Genomic DNA, 15290 nt, shown 5'->3' on the forward strand with positions numbered 1-15290 from the left:
AATATTTCTCTTTTTCAAATAGGGAAACATGAAACTGGGACTTGTAATTATTGTAATCAGATGAAATCAGTGGAACATGTTTTATTAGAATGATTTTCCACAATAAATCATTTAGGGAATGTATCAAAATCTACTAGAAATGAATTAATTATATCTTTAAAAACTACTAGGTTATGTAATCAAGTGCATATATGTGTATATACATGTGCATACACATACCTATATGAGGTCATGAGTATGTGTGTGAATATGCATACACTCCATTGAAGTGTGTATTATTAGATCCCCTCTGAATATCTTTGATGACCACACTCCAGTCCGGTAGATGGCGGTAAATGCACCTTAAGTTGGTTGCCATCCTCCAATAAAACACAAAATAAGAAGAAGAAAAAACTGCGGCGCCATCAGTTATGCAACATTTACTTTCAATTTCAATTTACCTGATCATTGGACACACAGAGTCCGGTTCGGCTGTGGTTCTGCTTGGCCTCAGTCTGCCGTGTCCAGATGTCCTTCATCATGTGTTTGGACTCTAAGGTGTGGACATGTCCCCACCAGTTTGTCCTGAAGAGGACAGTCCCCACCAATATTTCCTATACCCTTGTTCCGTTATGTACCTGCATCTATTTGCGGACAGTAGCTCGGAAGCGGCTGCGCACTGCGTACAAAGCAGTAACAGTCAGTGGACGACTGCTGTTTAAAATGAATGTATAAAACGTGAGTGGCAGGTCCTCTCGGAGGTCTGTGTTAGTGGAGTGAATATCACATGACTAACTGATTCATCAGTGGTCGGGAAAATAACAACCAAAGAATCTGGAAAGAGACGCAACGTTTCAGTTTATCAGCGCTACAGCAGTAACAAGATCCAAGAGAATCACATTTCACAGGTCAGTAAAAAGTTTACATTTTATAAAAGTGGGCAGTAGATTAGTTACTGTAGCTTAACTTTGACCAACTTTCCCGTGTGTGTTTCGGTTCCGTTAACGACCCAAACATCCACTTTATGACAGATTATCAGATTATCAGGCGTTTAAATGAGCTAATAACATAAACCTGTAACGGAGCGAATGCTCCGTTTTGGTGTTTTAACTACTTTTTGTGAGGGAAGTGTTTTTTCTTTATGTTAACTGTTAATACACTTGAACGTAATCTTTACTCTTTCTACCTCTGGGGCTGTCTGTCGGTTGCCATGGCAACGTGGCGACATTCAAAGCAATCATCTAATGAAATATTTTAAAAAGCACAGGAGTCAAAGTTTGTTCAGTTTTGAACCATGGCTCCTACAGCAGCAGTTCGGTCAAATGAAATTATTGGTCGTTTTAAAAGATACATTTTCTTAGTCCTCTATTGCGTCTTAATGGAACTGACAGAAACCCAAACGTTTATATATTTACATCCAGAGAGGATAGTTTACATAAACACCAGCATTTACACATCTTTAATTTAAGCCACATATTAAAGAACTTGGATATGGGGGCTGTGGCCATTTTTTGTGACAGATTCCTCTTCCTGGAACCGTGTTTGGTTTTGTGGGTTTGTGGACATAAATGTAACGCCGTCCGCAGGGGCGCCTCACACTCAGAAATATTTAACCATAACTTTTAAATTTTATGTAATTTCATTACATGACAAATTTCCATTTACCTTTTTTAGATCATTTTAATGCAAACCTATCAAATAAACTTTACATGATTCATATTCATCAGTGTAATAAAGCCTGTTTATTTTAATTGCATAATCCTTTTATGTATTTGGTATTATTAAAGTATAGTTATATTAAATTAATAATGACAAGTGCATTTATTTCAAATACATAAAGTATATTGTTTGAATTTCATAATAATCAAGTTACGCAGTTGGTAGCACTGTCACAAGAAGGTCCTGGGTTCGATTCCCGGCCCAGATCTCTCTGCATGGACTGTTCTCCCTGTGCATGGTGGGTTCTCTCCAGGTACTCCAGCTTCCTCCCCAGTCCAAAAACATGACTGTCAGGTTAATTGTTCTGTATAAAATTCTCCTTAGCCGTGTGTGCATGGTTGTTTGTCCTGTGTGTCTCTGTGTTGCCCTGATGGACTGGCGACCCTCCTGGGTGACCCGCCTCTCCCCCGTTGACAGCTGGAGAGTCAGAGTATATGAATGTAAATGTTGCTCCATGTCTCCATCTAGTGGACTGATAGAAGTGCAGCAGCTGATGCAGCTTCCTCTGCCTTCTCAATGCAGGTGAATGCATATCAGTGCATTCACCTGACACTGACATGAAGCAGAGAAGAGCCAATCAGAGGAGGAGCAGCTGGTCTTTTTCCAGCTCTAATGATGTAAAGGATGATCAGAGCTGATGAATGATGTGTGTTTCCTCTGCAGGTAGAAAGTGTGTGTGAGCTGAAGTGAATTCAGCAGCATGGATCAGTGTGAGGACAGAGAGGAGGGAGTCCCTCCCTCTAAAACCACTCTGTGTGGGGAAGATGGGAGCCGGAGCAAAGGTCAGAGGTGAGGTCACCATCTCTAAGTGTCCACAGCCCTTTTCACACAGCGTTCACACTGTATGAGGCCCAAACAGACGAGGTGATGAAGCTCTGGGTTCCAGCAGGAGACATCTGGAAAACTCACCAACTTCTAACACATTTTCTGGATCTGAATGACAAAAGTTTTCAATATGACTCATCCTAGAAAATATGGATGGAATAATGTTGAAATAGCTTTTTTTCCTGTCAGATTTCTTGATGAACAAGAACCAGAACCCAGCTGTGTGTCCTTCATGAGTAACAGGTCAAAGGGTCTTTATACCAACTTTAAATCTCCTGGATCTCCACCATCAAGGAGGTGAGCTGGATCTGAAACATTTACAAATATGGAAAAACCTGTTGACCTGTTTTTATTTTAATGTGTGATTTATGTGAGCTCAGCTCTTTTCTCACATTTCTATGTTCATATGTCAAGCAGTTGGATGTTTTCTAAAAGCACAGGTAAAATGGGTAGAATGGTAGCTGTTGGAGGCATCCTGGATTCTGCGACATCAAAGGTTTTGATTTATAAAACACAAACTTGGCGTGAAGATGTGTCTCATTCCAACTCTGACCAGTGTGAACTATGTACACCTGTTTGGAAACTGGAGGAAATGGTGACACAAGTGGTGAGGAATTTAAGCCATGCTGTTTCATGATTCCCTAAGATCCTTTGTCATATATTGAAATTTAACCATAAATCAACTTTATCATAAACATTCAAAAACTCTGTGTGATATATGCTTCCACTGGTGAACATTAACTATACATCAAGACCTTTCAAATAAACAAAAAAGGTCTATGCTGCAGCCTCCATCCTAAACCAGTCAGCACAACATTCCAATCCTCTCCCCAGTGATCACTAAGGTGAGACAATAAACTGTTTTGTTTGTTGATTTGTTTGTTTGCTTATTTTACCACAGATTAACATATCTATTGTGACCAGGTTTGAAGCGTTCTGTGACAGCTGTGAGCATATAAACATCATGATGACACCCATTGATAATGGTGCCTGATGGATGCATTTGGCACAGCTGAACAATGTTGTACATGTACATTTGTAATTTTAGCGAACACCAAGATCTTCTGGCCCCTGATGACAACTGGCTAAGAGATAAGATAGGCTCACTGGAGCATTGCTCTTGCATCTGTGCTGAACAGGATCCAGTGTTGGAGACCGAGCCATCGGTGTTACACCGTGTACTGTGACAACTGGAGTCCAGGTGTCCAGGTCATCTGGCCCAGGACAGATGTCTATTTCTTACAAATTGGCATGAAGGAAAGATGAACAGCCACATGCATGTGCACATCAGAATTTTTTGTGTTCCGCTTTTTAAAAATTTGTCCCTGTGGCAAACTGTAAAGTGAAACTTTCACTTAAAGGGACAAGGGACTCATGTATGCATGAGTCCCTTGGTGATTTTATTTGTGAATTCTGCTGGATGAATATTTTCTCCCATCCTAATTGTTCTTGTTCCTCCTCAGATTGCACCAGCAGAGCTCAGAGGTCCCCATTGGTCCATCTACCCAGCAGCATCAAACACAGCTGGACTCCATATTTATGGTCTGTGTGTGTACAACTACTGCTTTAAAAATTAATAAAGGAAAGTACAGTAAATAATGTTACATGATTAAAAACAAGGACTTGTTCTGTGTAAAGGTTTTCTAGCCACTGGCTTCTTTACAGAACCAGTTCTTGGTCGGCCCTTTTTTGGTTGGACTGTTCAGTTATCTCTAAGCTGCAATTTGTAAACCACAAGACTGTCAGTCTGTCCAACATGGATCTGATGTTTGGCTCCATGGTTTCAGTCTGATGTTTCCTTCATCTGTTATTCTGTTCCAGCTGCTGGAGGAAAACATTGTCACTTTTGTGAAGAACGAACTGAAGAAGATCCAGAAGGTTCTGAGTCCAGATGATCCAGAAAGCTCAGAGAGTCAGAGAGAGGATGATGAGGTGTTGGAAGGTGAGGATGAAGAGCAGAGGAGGAGCAGCAAAGAGGCAGTGATGAAGATCACACTGAACTTCCTGAGGAGGATGAAGCAGGAGGAGCTGGCTGACCGTCTGCAGAGCAGTAAGAGGATTTCTACAAAGATTTGACCTGATGGAGAAATGACACATTTACTGATGTCTGAAGAAATGGAATCACATTTATTCACATCATCGTTACAAGATTATTTTGTTTTCTGATTTTACATTTTGTGTTGTTTTAGAACATCTTGCTGCAGTTTGTCAGAATAAACTTAAATCTGGTCTGAAGAAGAAGTTCCAGTCTGTGTTTGAGGGAATCGCTAAAGCAGGAAGTCCAACCCCTCTGAACCAGATCTACACAGAGCTCCACATCACAGAGGGAGGGACTGGAGAGGTCAATGATGAACATGAGGTCAGACAGATTGAAGCAGCATCCAGGAAACCACACAGACCAGGAACAACAATCAGACAAGAAGACATCTTTAAAGTCCCACCTGGAAGAGATCAACCAATCAGAACAGTAATGACAAAGGGAGTGGCTGGCATTGGGAAAACTGTCTTAACACAGAAGTTCACTCTGGACTGGGCTGAAGGCAAAGCCCACCAGAACATCCACTTCATATTTCCATTCACCTTCAGAGAGCTGAATGTGCTGAGAGAGAAAAAGTTCAGCTTGGTGGGACTGATTCATCACTTCTTTACTGAAACCAAAGGAATCTGCAGCTTTGAACACTTCCAGGTTCTGTTCATCTTTGATGGCTTGGATGAGAGTCGACTTCCGCTGGACTTCCACAACAAGGAGATCCTGACTGAGGCTACAGAGTCCAGCTCAGTGGATGTTCTGCTGACAAACCTCATCAGGGGGAAACTGCTTCCCTCTGCTCTCCTCTGGATAACCACACGGCCTGCAGCAGCCAATCAGATCCCTCCTCAGTGTGTTGGCATGGTGACAGAGGTCAGAGGGTTCAATGACCCCCAGAAGGAGGAGTACTTCAGGAAGAGATTCAGAGATGAGCAGCAGGCCAGCAGGATCATCTCCCACATGAAGACGTCACGAAGCCTCCACATCATGTGCCACATCCCAGTCTTCTGCTGGATCACTGCTACAGTTCTGGAGGATGTGATGGAGACCAGAGAGGGAGGAGAGCTGCCCAGAACCCTGACTGAGATGTACATCCACTTCCTGGTGGTTCAGACCAAAGTGAAGAAGGTCAAGTATGATGGAGGAGCTGAAACAGATCCACACTGGAGTCCAGAGAGCAGGAAGATGATTGAGTCTCTGGGAAAACTGGCTTTTGATCAGCTACAGAAAGGAAACCTGATCTTCTATGGATCAGACCTGACAGAGTGTGGCATCGATATCAGAGCAGCCTCAGTGTACTCAGGAGTGTTCACACAGATCTTTAGAGAGGAGAGAGGGCTGTACCAGGACAAGGTGTTCTGCTTCATCCATCTGAGTGTTCAGGAGTTTCTGGCTGCTCTTCATGTTCATCTGACCTTCATCAACTCTGGAGTCAATCTAATGGAACCAAAATCAACATTGTTTTCTACATTCTTCAACAAATCCAATGTAAACTATCTCCATCAGAGAGCTGTTGACCGGGCCTTACAGAGTCCAAATGGACACCTGGACTTGTTCCTCCGTTTCCTCCTGGGACTTTCACTGCAGACCAATCAGAGACTCCTACAAGGTCTGGTGAAACAGACAGGAAGTAGCTCACAGATAAATCAGGAAACAGTTCAGTGCATCAAGGAGAAGATCAGTGAGAATGAGTCTGCAGAGAAAAGCATCAATCTGTTCCACTGTCTGAATGAACTGGATGATCGTTCTCTAGTAAAGGAGATCCAACAGTTTCTGAGTTCAGGAAGTCTCTCCACAGATAAACTGTCTCCTGCTCAGTGGTCAGCTCTGGGTTTCATCTTGGTGTCATCAGGAGAAGATCTGGATGTGTTTGACCTGAAGAAATACTCTGCTTCAGAGGAGGCTCTTCTGAGGCTGCTGCCAGTGGTTAAAGCCTCCAACAAAGCTCTGTAAGGACACAGACTGTTACAGCAGTTATCACTGATAGAGAGAAATCTGCTAATGATGAGAAAGATATTGATTCTTGTTTAAGTTTATTTATAATGAACGAGTTCACAACAAAAAGAAACACAAAGGCCTGTGAAATAAGACCGCTCCACTAATCATTCCAAGAACATTGGTGACTGAAAGCTATAAACATAATTTTAGATTGTTCAATCACAGGGATTTTCCTCCCCGTCTCCTCAGGCTGAGTGGCTGTAACCTGTCAGAGAGAAACTGTGCAGCTCTGTCCTCAGCTCTCAGCTCCCAGTCCTCCAGCCTCAGAGAACTGGACCTGAGTAACAACAACCTGCAGGATTCAGGAGTGAAGCTTCTCTCTGCTGGACTGGAGAGTCCAAACTGCAACCTGGAGACTCTCAGGTACAATACATTTAAATATGGTTCCAATTATATGATGTCCAAGTTAAACTGAGAACAAATAAAACTTTATTCCTTCTAATCTGACTGGTTCTAGTTTTAATCGAACCTTCCATGTTTTCACAGTTTGGTCACTGAGAGTTGATCGGGGGCTTAAAAGTTTAAACTCAGTCTTATTTATCACTAATTAAGGCTACAGGTTTTGGACACATTCTCACTTTCTTACATTGAAGATTCTGCAGGAAGACAGATAAACAGTGAGTGGATAGAATGATGAACAAAGTATAAATGAACAAACATGATTTGTATTTTGGGTTCTTTTTTATAGCAACCATGAAATAATGTCAAAATGTTTGGTTTGCTGAATAATGTATCCAGTTTTGGATACTTTCATTGGTAATCTACATTGTTAATATTTATATGATATAATGTTATTTTCACTATGGCTAAAGCTCCTCACATTTTGTGAGGATTGTATTAGGACCTTGATACAAACTACAATATGTACAATAATATGTGGAGTGAGTATAAAAAAGGACTTTGTTCATTGAGACATTTATTTATTTTTTTGTTGTTGTTGCCTGAACCCTCTGCATGGAGCTCTGCCATCTGCTGGCAGCTGGTTCCTCCTGAAGGAGATCCTGTTGTTCTGATGGTTCTCCTCATCGTTCTCCATCATGTCAGCCATGTTGCTCTCCTTCTGCTCCCTGGGAAAAGTAATCAGATGTTATAGCTTATAGCACATAAATGTAGATCAGTAACACAGACATGCTAATGTGGAAGTCACATACACAGAAGGAATTATTTGAAACAGACATGTTACTTTGTATGTATACAAACATTTTTTACCTTTCATACACAATTATAAATAACTAGAATAGTTGTGTAAATTAAAGAAAAAACTTAATCACTTGTAAGTTTTAGACCTATGCAGACATACAGCCATGGATCAAATACCACTGTCGTTTTCTTCAGGTTTGTTGTTCATTTTTATTTCCTCTACAATTAATAGTTCATAACTGTTTAATTAGAGAACTGATATATCACCATGTTAGATGAATAAATATCAAATAATAGCAATATTTTTTTAATAATTCACAATGGGGGAAACTCTGGTGCAACAACAGCAAAATTACAAACAACCAAACCACAAAGATTCACTCAAAGATAAAACATAAAAAACAAATTAAGGGTAACATAGACAAAATGTTAGCATAAAAAACTGGAATAATTATAAACGGTTCACTCCAGTTCCAAGGATGTGCAGCTGAGTAGGATAATGTCAGAAAATGTGCAGCTGTATTTGAGCAGTAAGTTTCCCAGCTCTGCTTCCCTCCAAAACGGACAGAACAGGTTAGTCATTCTGCACCACATCACTTTAGCATCCATATTTAACTAATTCTACATAAACGATTACTTCACCTACGAACCAGCAGCTCTTCTTTGCTCTGAGTAACAATTATCCTCTCCTCACAGGCAGCCGTCTCACTTCTCAATGAGGAGCAGCTGTGCAGAACCTGAAACAAAAGGCTGCAAGCTAATTATTAAAATATTCAATGAATAGTTAAAACTTCTTTGGTGCAAATTGTTATCTATGTTTAATCTTCTTAAAACATCAAAAATACCGACGTGGGGAAAATGATGTCAGTCATTGTATTGAAGAGGTCTTCATTACCTGGACCCATTTTTACTTAAGTAACTTGTATAGCACTTTAATGGTACCTTTTGCACTTTATTGAAACTAGCACTTTAACCTTATTTAGCACTGCACTTTAGGAGAAAATTTGTTTTTGTGTTTTTGGCTGTGTATGGTATGGAATGCATGACCTCTGTTTTTCTCTTTTATACATAGTTACTGCACTTATCTTTGGTAGTGAGAAATCTGATGATGATGATGATGATGATGATGATGATGGTGATGATGAGGATAATGATGTAAATATTGAATCTTGTCATTTCACAACAACAAAAAACATAAAGATGTATAAAATAAGACGGTTCCACTGATAATTCCAAGGAGAACATTGGTGTCTGAACATGCATAATTATATATTTTTATTGGTTGCTTAGTAAAATATTTCCTCCCTGTCTCCTCAGGCTGAGTGGCTGTAACCTGTCAGAGAGAAACTGTGCAGCTCTGTCCTCAGCTCTCAGCTCCCAGTCCTCCAGCCTCAGAGAACTGGACCTGAGTAACAACAACCTGCAGGATTCAGGAGTGAAGCTTCTCTCTGCTGGACTGGAGAGTCCAAACTGCAACCTGGAGACTCTCAGGTACGACGATCTCCATCCTGTTCAAAGCAGATATCTGTCCATTACCTGCAATCAAAGATGATAGAAGAGTTCATTCAACAATAGTTTAGTCAACTTTTCTTGTGTTGACCTTTGAGTACAAGCCACTGTTTTATTCTTGATCTCAGCTTCATTGCTTGATTCCATCAATGAGATTAAAGCCAACAGCAGTACCATAGTTCCTCTGAGACTTGTTAAGTCATCCACTCTCTACTGTGACCCTATTGGACCTAAAACTATCCTTCCTGTTCAGTGGGAGCCTCCTCGAAGGGGCGTTTGTTTTCTTCTAGTGGGTGTGCCTGTGTGGTGTGTGGAGAACACACAAATAGGACAGATAGACGGATCTATTCTATATCGATGTGTAGATAGGAACATCTGTCTGTCTAGGTAGACATTAATAGAAAACCCATAAACTGATAAAAATCAACAGCCATTCTTTTGAAAAGGCCGTGACTCTTTAAAGTGTAACTAACCTCTGAAAGCTAAACTCCGCCCATCGCAAATTTGGAAACATTACAGCGAATGTGGCGGATCCACGAGAGGAGAGGGATCAGGACGAAAGGAGCACTGCTGTCATCTTATCCACTTTGTCGCTATTTTCAGACTGCTAGTGACTTCTACTTTTTCAAAATAATAACGAATAATAAATTTAGCGACTCTTATTCTGTGTTATTGGAAACTTATATAGTGACGGCGCTCTGCAGCCGCCATTAGCTTCTCCTGCTTCCTCAGCCCTGCAGCCGGTCTGATGGTCATCTGTTCAACACCAAACCTTCACCAACAGTCAGAGCAGAACAGACCCATTTCACTCTGTGTCCACATGGCAAATAAATCACACATTTGTGCAGCTGAGAAAAGATATCAACTATTGCCAGTCGCCATGGCAACCCTGGCTACTTCAGATTCTGACTCCACTGCCATCCGGCGGGCGGAGGAGGGAGGGAGGTCTGTGATTTATACCCAAACCGGGCTGTGACCTACAGCTGTACTGCTGAAAATGAAGCTGTCAAAGAAAGCCAGTAGTGAGGCTCTTTGAGGCAAAATAATGATGAACTAAAGAGACATTTTGAGTTCAGGCATGAAATTCTGCTTTCAAACCCAAAATATAACCACAAATATTACAAGTTTTGAGAACAAGGAAATAAAAATCCTCTTTCAAACTGAAAATGTCTGCTCTCAACTTATGGCAGTAAAATAAGCCTGTGTCTGCAGCCTGGAGGCCTCCTGGGCCATAGCCCTCATCTCCAGGCTTTCACCTGGTGAACTTACACTCCTATCAGATTACTTTTCACTCACTAATATATAATTAGTGTTATATGTTAGCATGACCTCTCCTCTTCTCTGGTGCGCTCTTTTATACATTGTTACTTCACATATTTTTTACACTTATAAATCTGCTGGTGATGAGTTACATATTGATTCTTGTTTCGGTTTATTTTGTCATTTCACAACAAAAGAAAACACAAAGACACATAAAATAAGACGGTTCCACTGATAATTCCAAGGAGAACATTGCTGACTGAACATGAATAATTATATATTTTTATTGGTTGCTTAGTAAAATATTTCCTCCCTGTCTCCTCAGGCTGAGTGGCTGTAACCTGTCAGAGAGAAACTGTGCAGCTCTGTCCTCAGCTCTCAGCTCCCAGTCCTCCAGCCTCAGAGAACTGGACCTGAGTAACAACAACCTGCAGGATTCAGGAGTGAAGCTTCTCTCTGCTGGACTGGAGAGTCCAAACTGCAACCTGGAGACTCTCAGGTACGACGATCTCCATCCTGTTCAAAGCAGATATCTGTCCATTACCTGCAATCAAAGATGATAGAAGAGTTCATTCAACAATAGTTTAGTCAACTTTTCTTTTCTGACTTTTATTCCCTTTGAATGTTCTTGTGTGTGTGTGTGTGTGTGTGTGTGTATGTATGTGTGTGTGTGTGTGTGTGTGTGCGTGAGTGTATGTTTAAATATATACATATATATATTTTGCATAGTTAGTGTAGCTACTGACTGTTTGCCTCCATTTCACATTTTACTGACTGATATTTATCTAACTTGTCACCACACTTAACAGAAAAGCCACACACCCACATTATTTAGGTAATCCATTCTAAATGTGTCAAATGCTTCTTTTTATTACCAACAAAAATAGTTTAACAAGTAATAATCAGTGTATGGAGCTTTTTACTTTCAGAAAATGACCAGATCAGAGCTTGTGTTCTCCCTCAGTTTTCTCCTGTTTCTCATCATGTGATGAATCATGTCTGCAGCTTGTCAGGCTGTCTGGTCTCAGAGGAAGGCTGTGCTTCTCTGGCCTCAGCTCTGACCTTTAACCCCTCCCATCTAAAGAAGTTGGACCTGAGCTACAACCATCCAGGAGACTCAGCAGTGAAGCTGCTGTCGGCTGGACTGAAGGATCCAAAGTGGAGACTGGAAGCTCTCAGGTATGGAGGAACTGATGGAGGAGCAGAGACGGTCTGATGGAGGAGGAAGAGGAGGAACGTCTCTGTTCTTCAGTCAGAAACAGCAGCCTCTCCTCTGAGTGAAGCTCTGGCTGAATTTTCATGATGTTACTGATGATTATTGTATTCTAATGTGTCAAAGTTCATGTATGAGCTTGTAATTAGGTTAGTCACCTTATTTAAAATGCCTGCTGTAAAATGTTCCCCCATCTCCTTTGTGTCTGCAGACTTCATGTTTAAAACTCTGGAACATCATCAGAACTGATACTGATGTTACAATTCAGTAAAATATCAGACCCAACACACTTAAAGCTTTGAAACATGTGTTGGAACAACACAGTTTGTCTTCATGCAGTCAGTTTTCTAGGTTCTGCTTTTTCTCTGTCTTCACTTCATGTTGTAACTTTGGTTATGAGAAGCAGATAGAAATATGTCTGTTCTGAACTTGGCATCTTGTATTCATGTTGGGACTCTTATTTTGAAGTGAGACAGGAAGAAGTTGAGTTTCTCTGCATCTGACAGAAGTTTGAACCAAAATTCACCAGCCAGGCTGGAGGACAGGAAAAGCTCTTTGTGGTTGTTTTATACCAGAGGTGGTACAACAAGTGGACGTGTCCAAGTGTTGGACTGTCCCTGTCTCAGTGGAGGACAGTGAGAGACATGTAATGTCCATGTTTGCTGCTGAAAGAGGCTGATGGTCTGACCCCCCTCCTCCTTTCAGGGTGGAGCCTGCTGGAGGCCGATGGTTGACACCAGGTCTGAGGAAGTGTAAGTGTGTTTTCACCTGATTCATGACGACAAAGCAGCTCACACTCAACCATCTTCATCACTCAGTCAGGAGTCATCATCAGTGTCAATAACTGATCAATAACTGCAGCTGGATTGTGTTTGTTCTCCATCAGATTCCTGTCAACTCTCCATCGACTCAAACACAGTGAGCAGAGAGCTCAAAGTGTCTGAAGACAACAGGAAGGTGACGTGGGTGGAGGAGCTTCAGTCGTATCCTGACCATCCAGACAGATTTGATCTTCCTCAGCTGCTGTGTGGAACTGGTCTGACTGGTCGCTGTTACTGGGAGGTCGAGTGGAGAGGAAGAGTTGAGATTTCTGTGAGTTACAGGGAATTCTGGAGAAGAGCAGACAGAAGAAACTGCAGGTTTGGACTGAATGATCAGTCCTGGAGTCTGAGCTGCTCTGATTTTAATGGTTACTCTGTTTGGCACAACAACAGAGAAACACCAATCGCCTCCTCTGTCTCTAACAGAGAGAGACAGAGGAGGACAGCCGTGTATGTGGACTGTCCTGCTGGCATTCTGTCTTTCTATGACGTCTCCTCTGGATCACTGATCCTCCTCTACACCTTCAACACCACGTTCACTGAACCTCTGTTTCCTGGATTTGGGGTCTGGAGGTTCAGTTCTTCTAGTGTCTTTGCTCAGTTGAGTCTGAAGAGTTTCCTCCTGTCAGAGAATCTCTGTCACTGTTGAACAGACAGTTCAGTCTCTTCATGTCTGTCTCTCTTCAGATTCATTGATTCAGTCTGGTTCTTTTTGAAACTCGTCTAAAAGATTCAACTTCTTCCTCTTTCACTCCTTTAATGGTGGAAGCAGGAATTATTCCAGGATTATTCCAGGATTATTCCAGGATTATTTTTTCTATCACTACGCTTACAGTAAATGTTTCCATTTTCCTTCTGACATGTTTTGTAATGGGAGATATTTTTTCACTGAATAAATTTACAGCAAAAACAAATAATTTAGATTTTCCTTTGATTTGTTCTGATCAATAGAATCATGTTGATCAAAACCAATAAGATTTAGATTTTTGTCATGTTATGAAACTTATCAGTTATTTTGAAGTTAATGCAGATCAGAGGTTGATGCTTTGAAGCAGGGGTGTCAAACTCAGTTTCACCAAGGGCCACTGCAGCATATTGGCCCCCCTCAACGGGCCTCATTGACGGTACAGATCAGGAGGGCATCCCTGCTAAAAGGTTGACTTCCCTCATTCAGGTCTGTAGAGGCTTATAATGAGTCAATGGTCCAGGTGTGTTAGAGAAGGAACCATCTAAAGCTGCAGATGGTAGCTCTGGAAAACTAGACTTGGACAGCCCTAGCATAAATGTATAAAATACAATGTTAAAAATAAATTAAACACCTCATATTGTTAAATAACTGATTTTATGTATGGAAGTTTTAAATATCACATTTGAGTTTCCATGGATGTAAAATTACTGCTCAGTTTAAAAATTACAATATTTAAATCAGTGTTTAAAGGTAAGCAAACAAATAATAAAAACAAGTCACATGGGCAGACATTATAGACTTTACACAGAGATTTAGTCTCAGAGGCAACTGAAACCTATTAATTTAAAAATCCTTTCTGAAGATCATCTCATGGTCTCTGAACTAAATGCGTCTTTCTGACCGGAGCTGACAGCGAGTTGAAGAGTTATGGACCGGACGCTTTGGAGCGTCTGGTTAGGAAGCGCATTACAAACCTTTGGTTGAAATGTAGTTTGTAGTCAATTTGTGCTCAAAACCTATTTTAAGTCAATCATCGGCCTATAAAATGCTGGGGGGCCACATGTGGCCCGCGGGCCTTGAGTTTGACACGTGCATTACGCCATAGAACTGCCAATTGGTAACTGAAGTAAAGTAGCTTCGATTTCAAAGAAGCCGACATTGAAGTCGATTGGCAAATGAACCATCACAAAAGAGGAAGGCTCTTATTGTCTCACTGCACCCCAAGAGATGCAGAACCTACAAAAACCATTTCTGTCTGGTTTTGAACCAGAGACCTTTTGCGTGTAAAGCAAACGTGATAACCACTACGCTACAGGAACTGAACTTCTCTGCTTTGTTTCAGTTTGAGGTTCCAAAGTTGATGATGTGAGATGCAACATGAAAATTTCAACTGAGGCTTGCACTCAGATGCCTGGATTCAGAGTACAGACCATGACACCACAGACCCTTGTTGACCTTTAGTTAACATCTGTGATGAAGAGAACATGCAAAATCTGTTTCTGTCTGGTTTCGAACCAGAGACCTTTTGCGTGTAAAGCCAACGTGATAACCACTACACTACAGAACCTCATGCTCTTTGCAGTGTTCCTGGTAGATGATCCACATTTTGTTAGAGACTAACGTCAACAATGGGCATGGAACAATGTCAAATACTTACAGATCCTCTCAGAGAGCACAGTAACTTGGTGAACAAACTGTCAGATTTATACTTGTGCCTAATTTCACATTACAGTACATAAACTAAGCCTGGGATCAAAAAATATATTGTAATATTATGTATGTTGTTTTGAAAAACATTAGAATATAAGCACTTTTATCAAATCTTCATTGTGGTAAGATCATGTCAGTTCTTCTTAAATCCATGGAAACTCAACAGTTTGTAAGGTAGGTGAGTTAGCTCAGCAGGTTAGAGCACCATGCTGGTAATCCTGAGGTCGTCGGTTCAAACCCTGTAAGGGGCAATTCATGTGTAAGGGCTTTCAGACAATCAACACTTCAAAATAAATAAGGGTTCAAAAATAAAATCAACACTTCAAAATAAATAAGGGTTCAAAAATAAAATCAACACTTTACAATAAATAAGGGTTCCAAAATAAAATCAACACTTTA

General features: G+C 40.9%; 1 protein-coding gene across 1 annotated transcript; it reads left to right on the forward strand.

Annotated features, from left to right (window-relative positions):
- The first annotated feature begins 395 nt into the window (after positions 1-395).
- On the forward strand, positions 396-13410 carry LOC106934053 (uncharacterized). The gene is made up of 12 exons (XM_088008595.1): positions 396-887; positions 2362-2487; positions 2713-2820; positions 3987-4065; positions 4345-4573; positions 4713-6501; positions 6740-6913; positions 9008-9181; positions 10785-10958; positions 11465-11638; positions 12378-12424; positions 12559-13410. The coding sequence occupies exons 2-12, from the start codon at positions 2399-2401 to the stop codon at positions 13140-13142; spliced, it is 3621 nt and encodes a 1206-aa protein (XP_087864721.1). The 5' UTR covers positions 396-887; positions 2362-2398; the 3' UTR covers positions 13143-13410.
- Positions 13411-15290: the final 1880 nt, after the last annotated feature.

Source organism: Poecilia mexicana, unplaced genomic scaffold (assembly GCF_051168715.1).
Source record: "Poecilia mexicana isolate PSO_F unplaced genomic scaffold, ASM5116871v1 scaffold_9, whole genome shotgun sequence".
Taxonomy (NCBI): Eukaryota; Metazoa; Chordata; class Actinopteri; order Cyprinodontiformes; family Poeciliidae; genus Poecilia; species Poecilia mexicana.

Excerpts from the sequence above, each read along its gene's own strand:
- LOC106934053 (XM_088008595.1), top strand. The coding sequence starts at position 2,399 with ATGGATCAGTGTGAGGACAGAGAGGAGGGAGTCCCTCCCTCTAAAACC. Across the intron at positions 4,574-4,712 it reads GGCTGACCGTCTGCAGAGCA|AACATCTTGCTGCAGTTTGT; the intron begins GTAAGAGGATTT and ends GTGTTGTTTTAG. Across the intron at positions 11,639-12,377 it reads TGGAGACTGGAAGCTCTCAG|GGTGGAGCCTGCTGGAGGCC; the intron begins GTATGGAGGAAC and ends TCCTCCTTTCAG.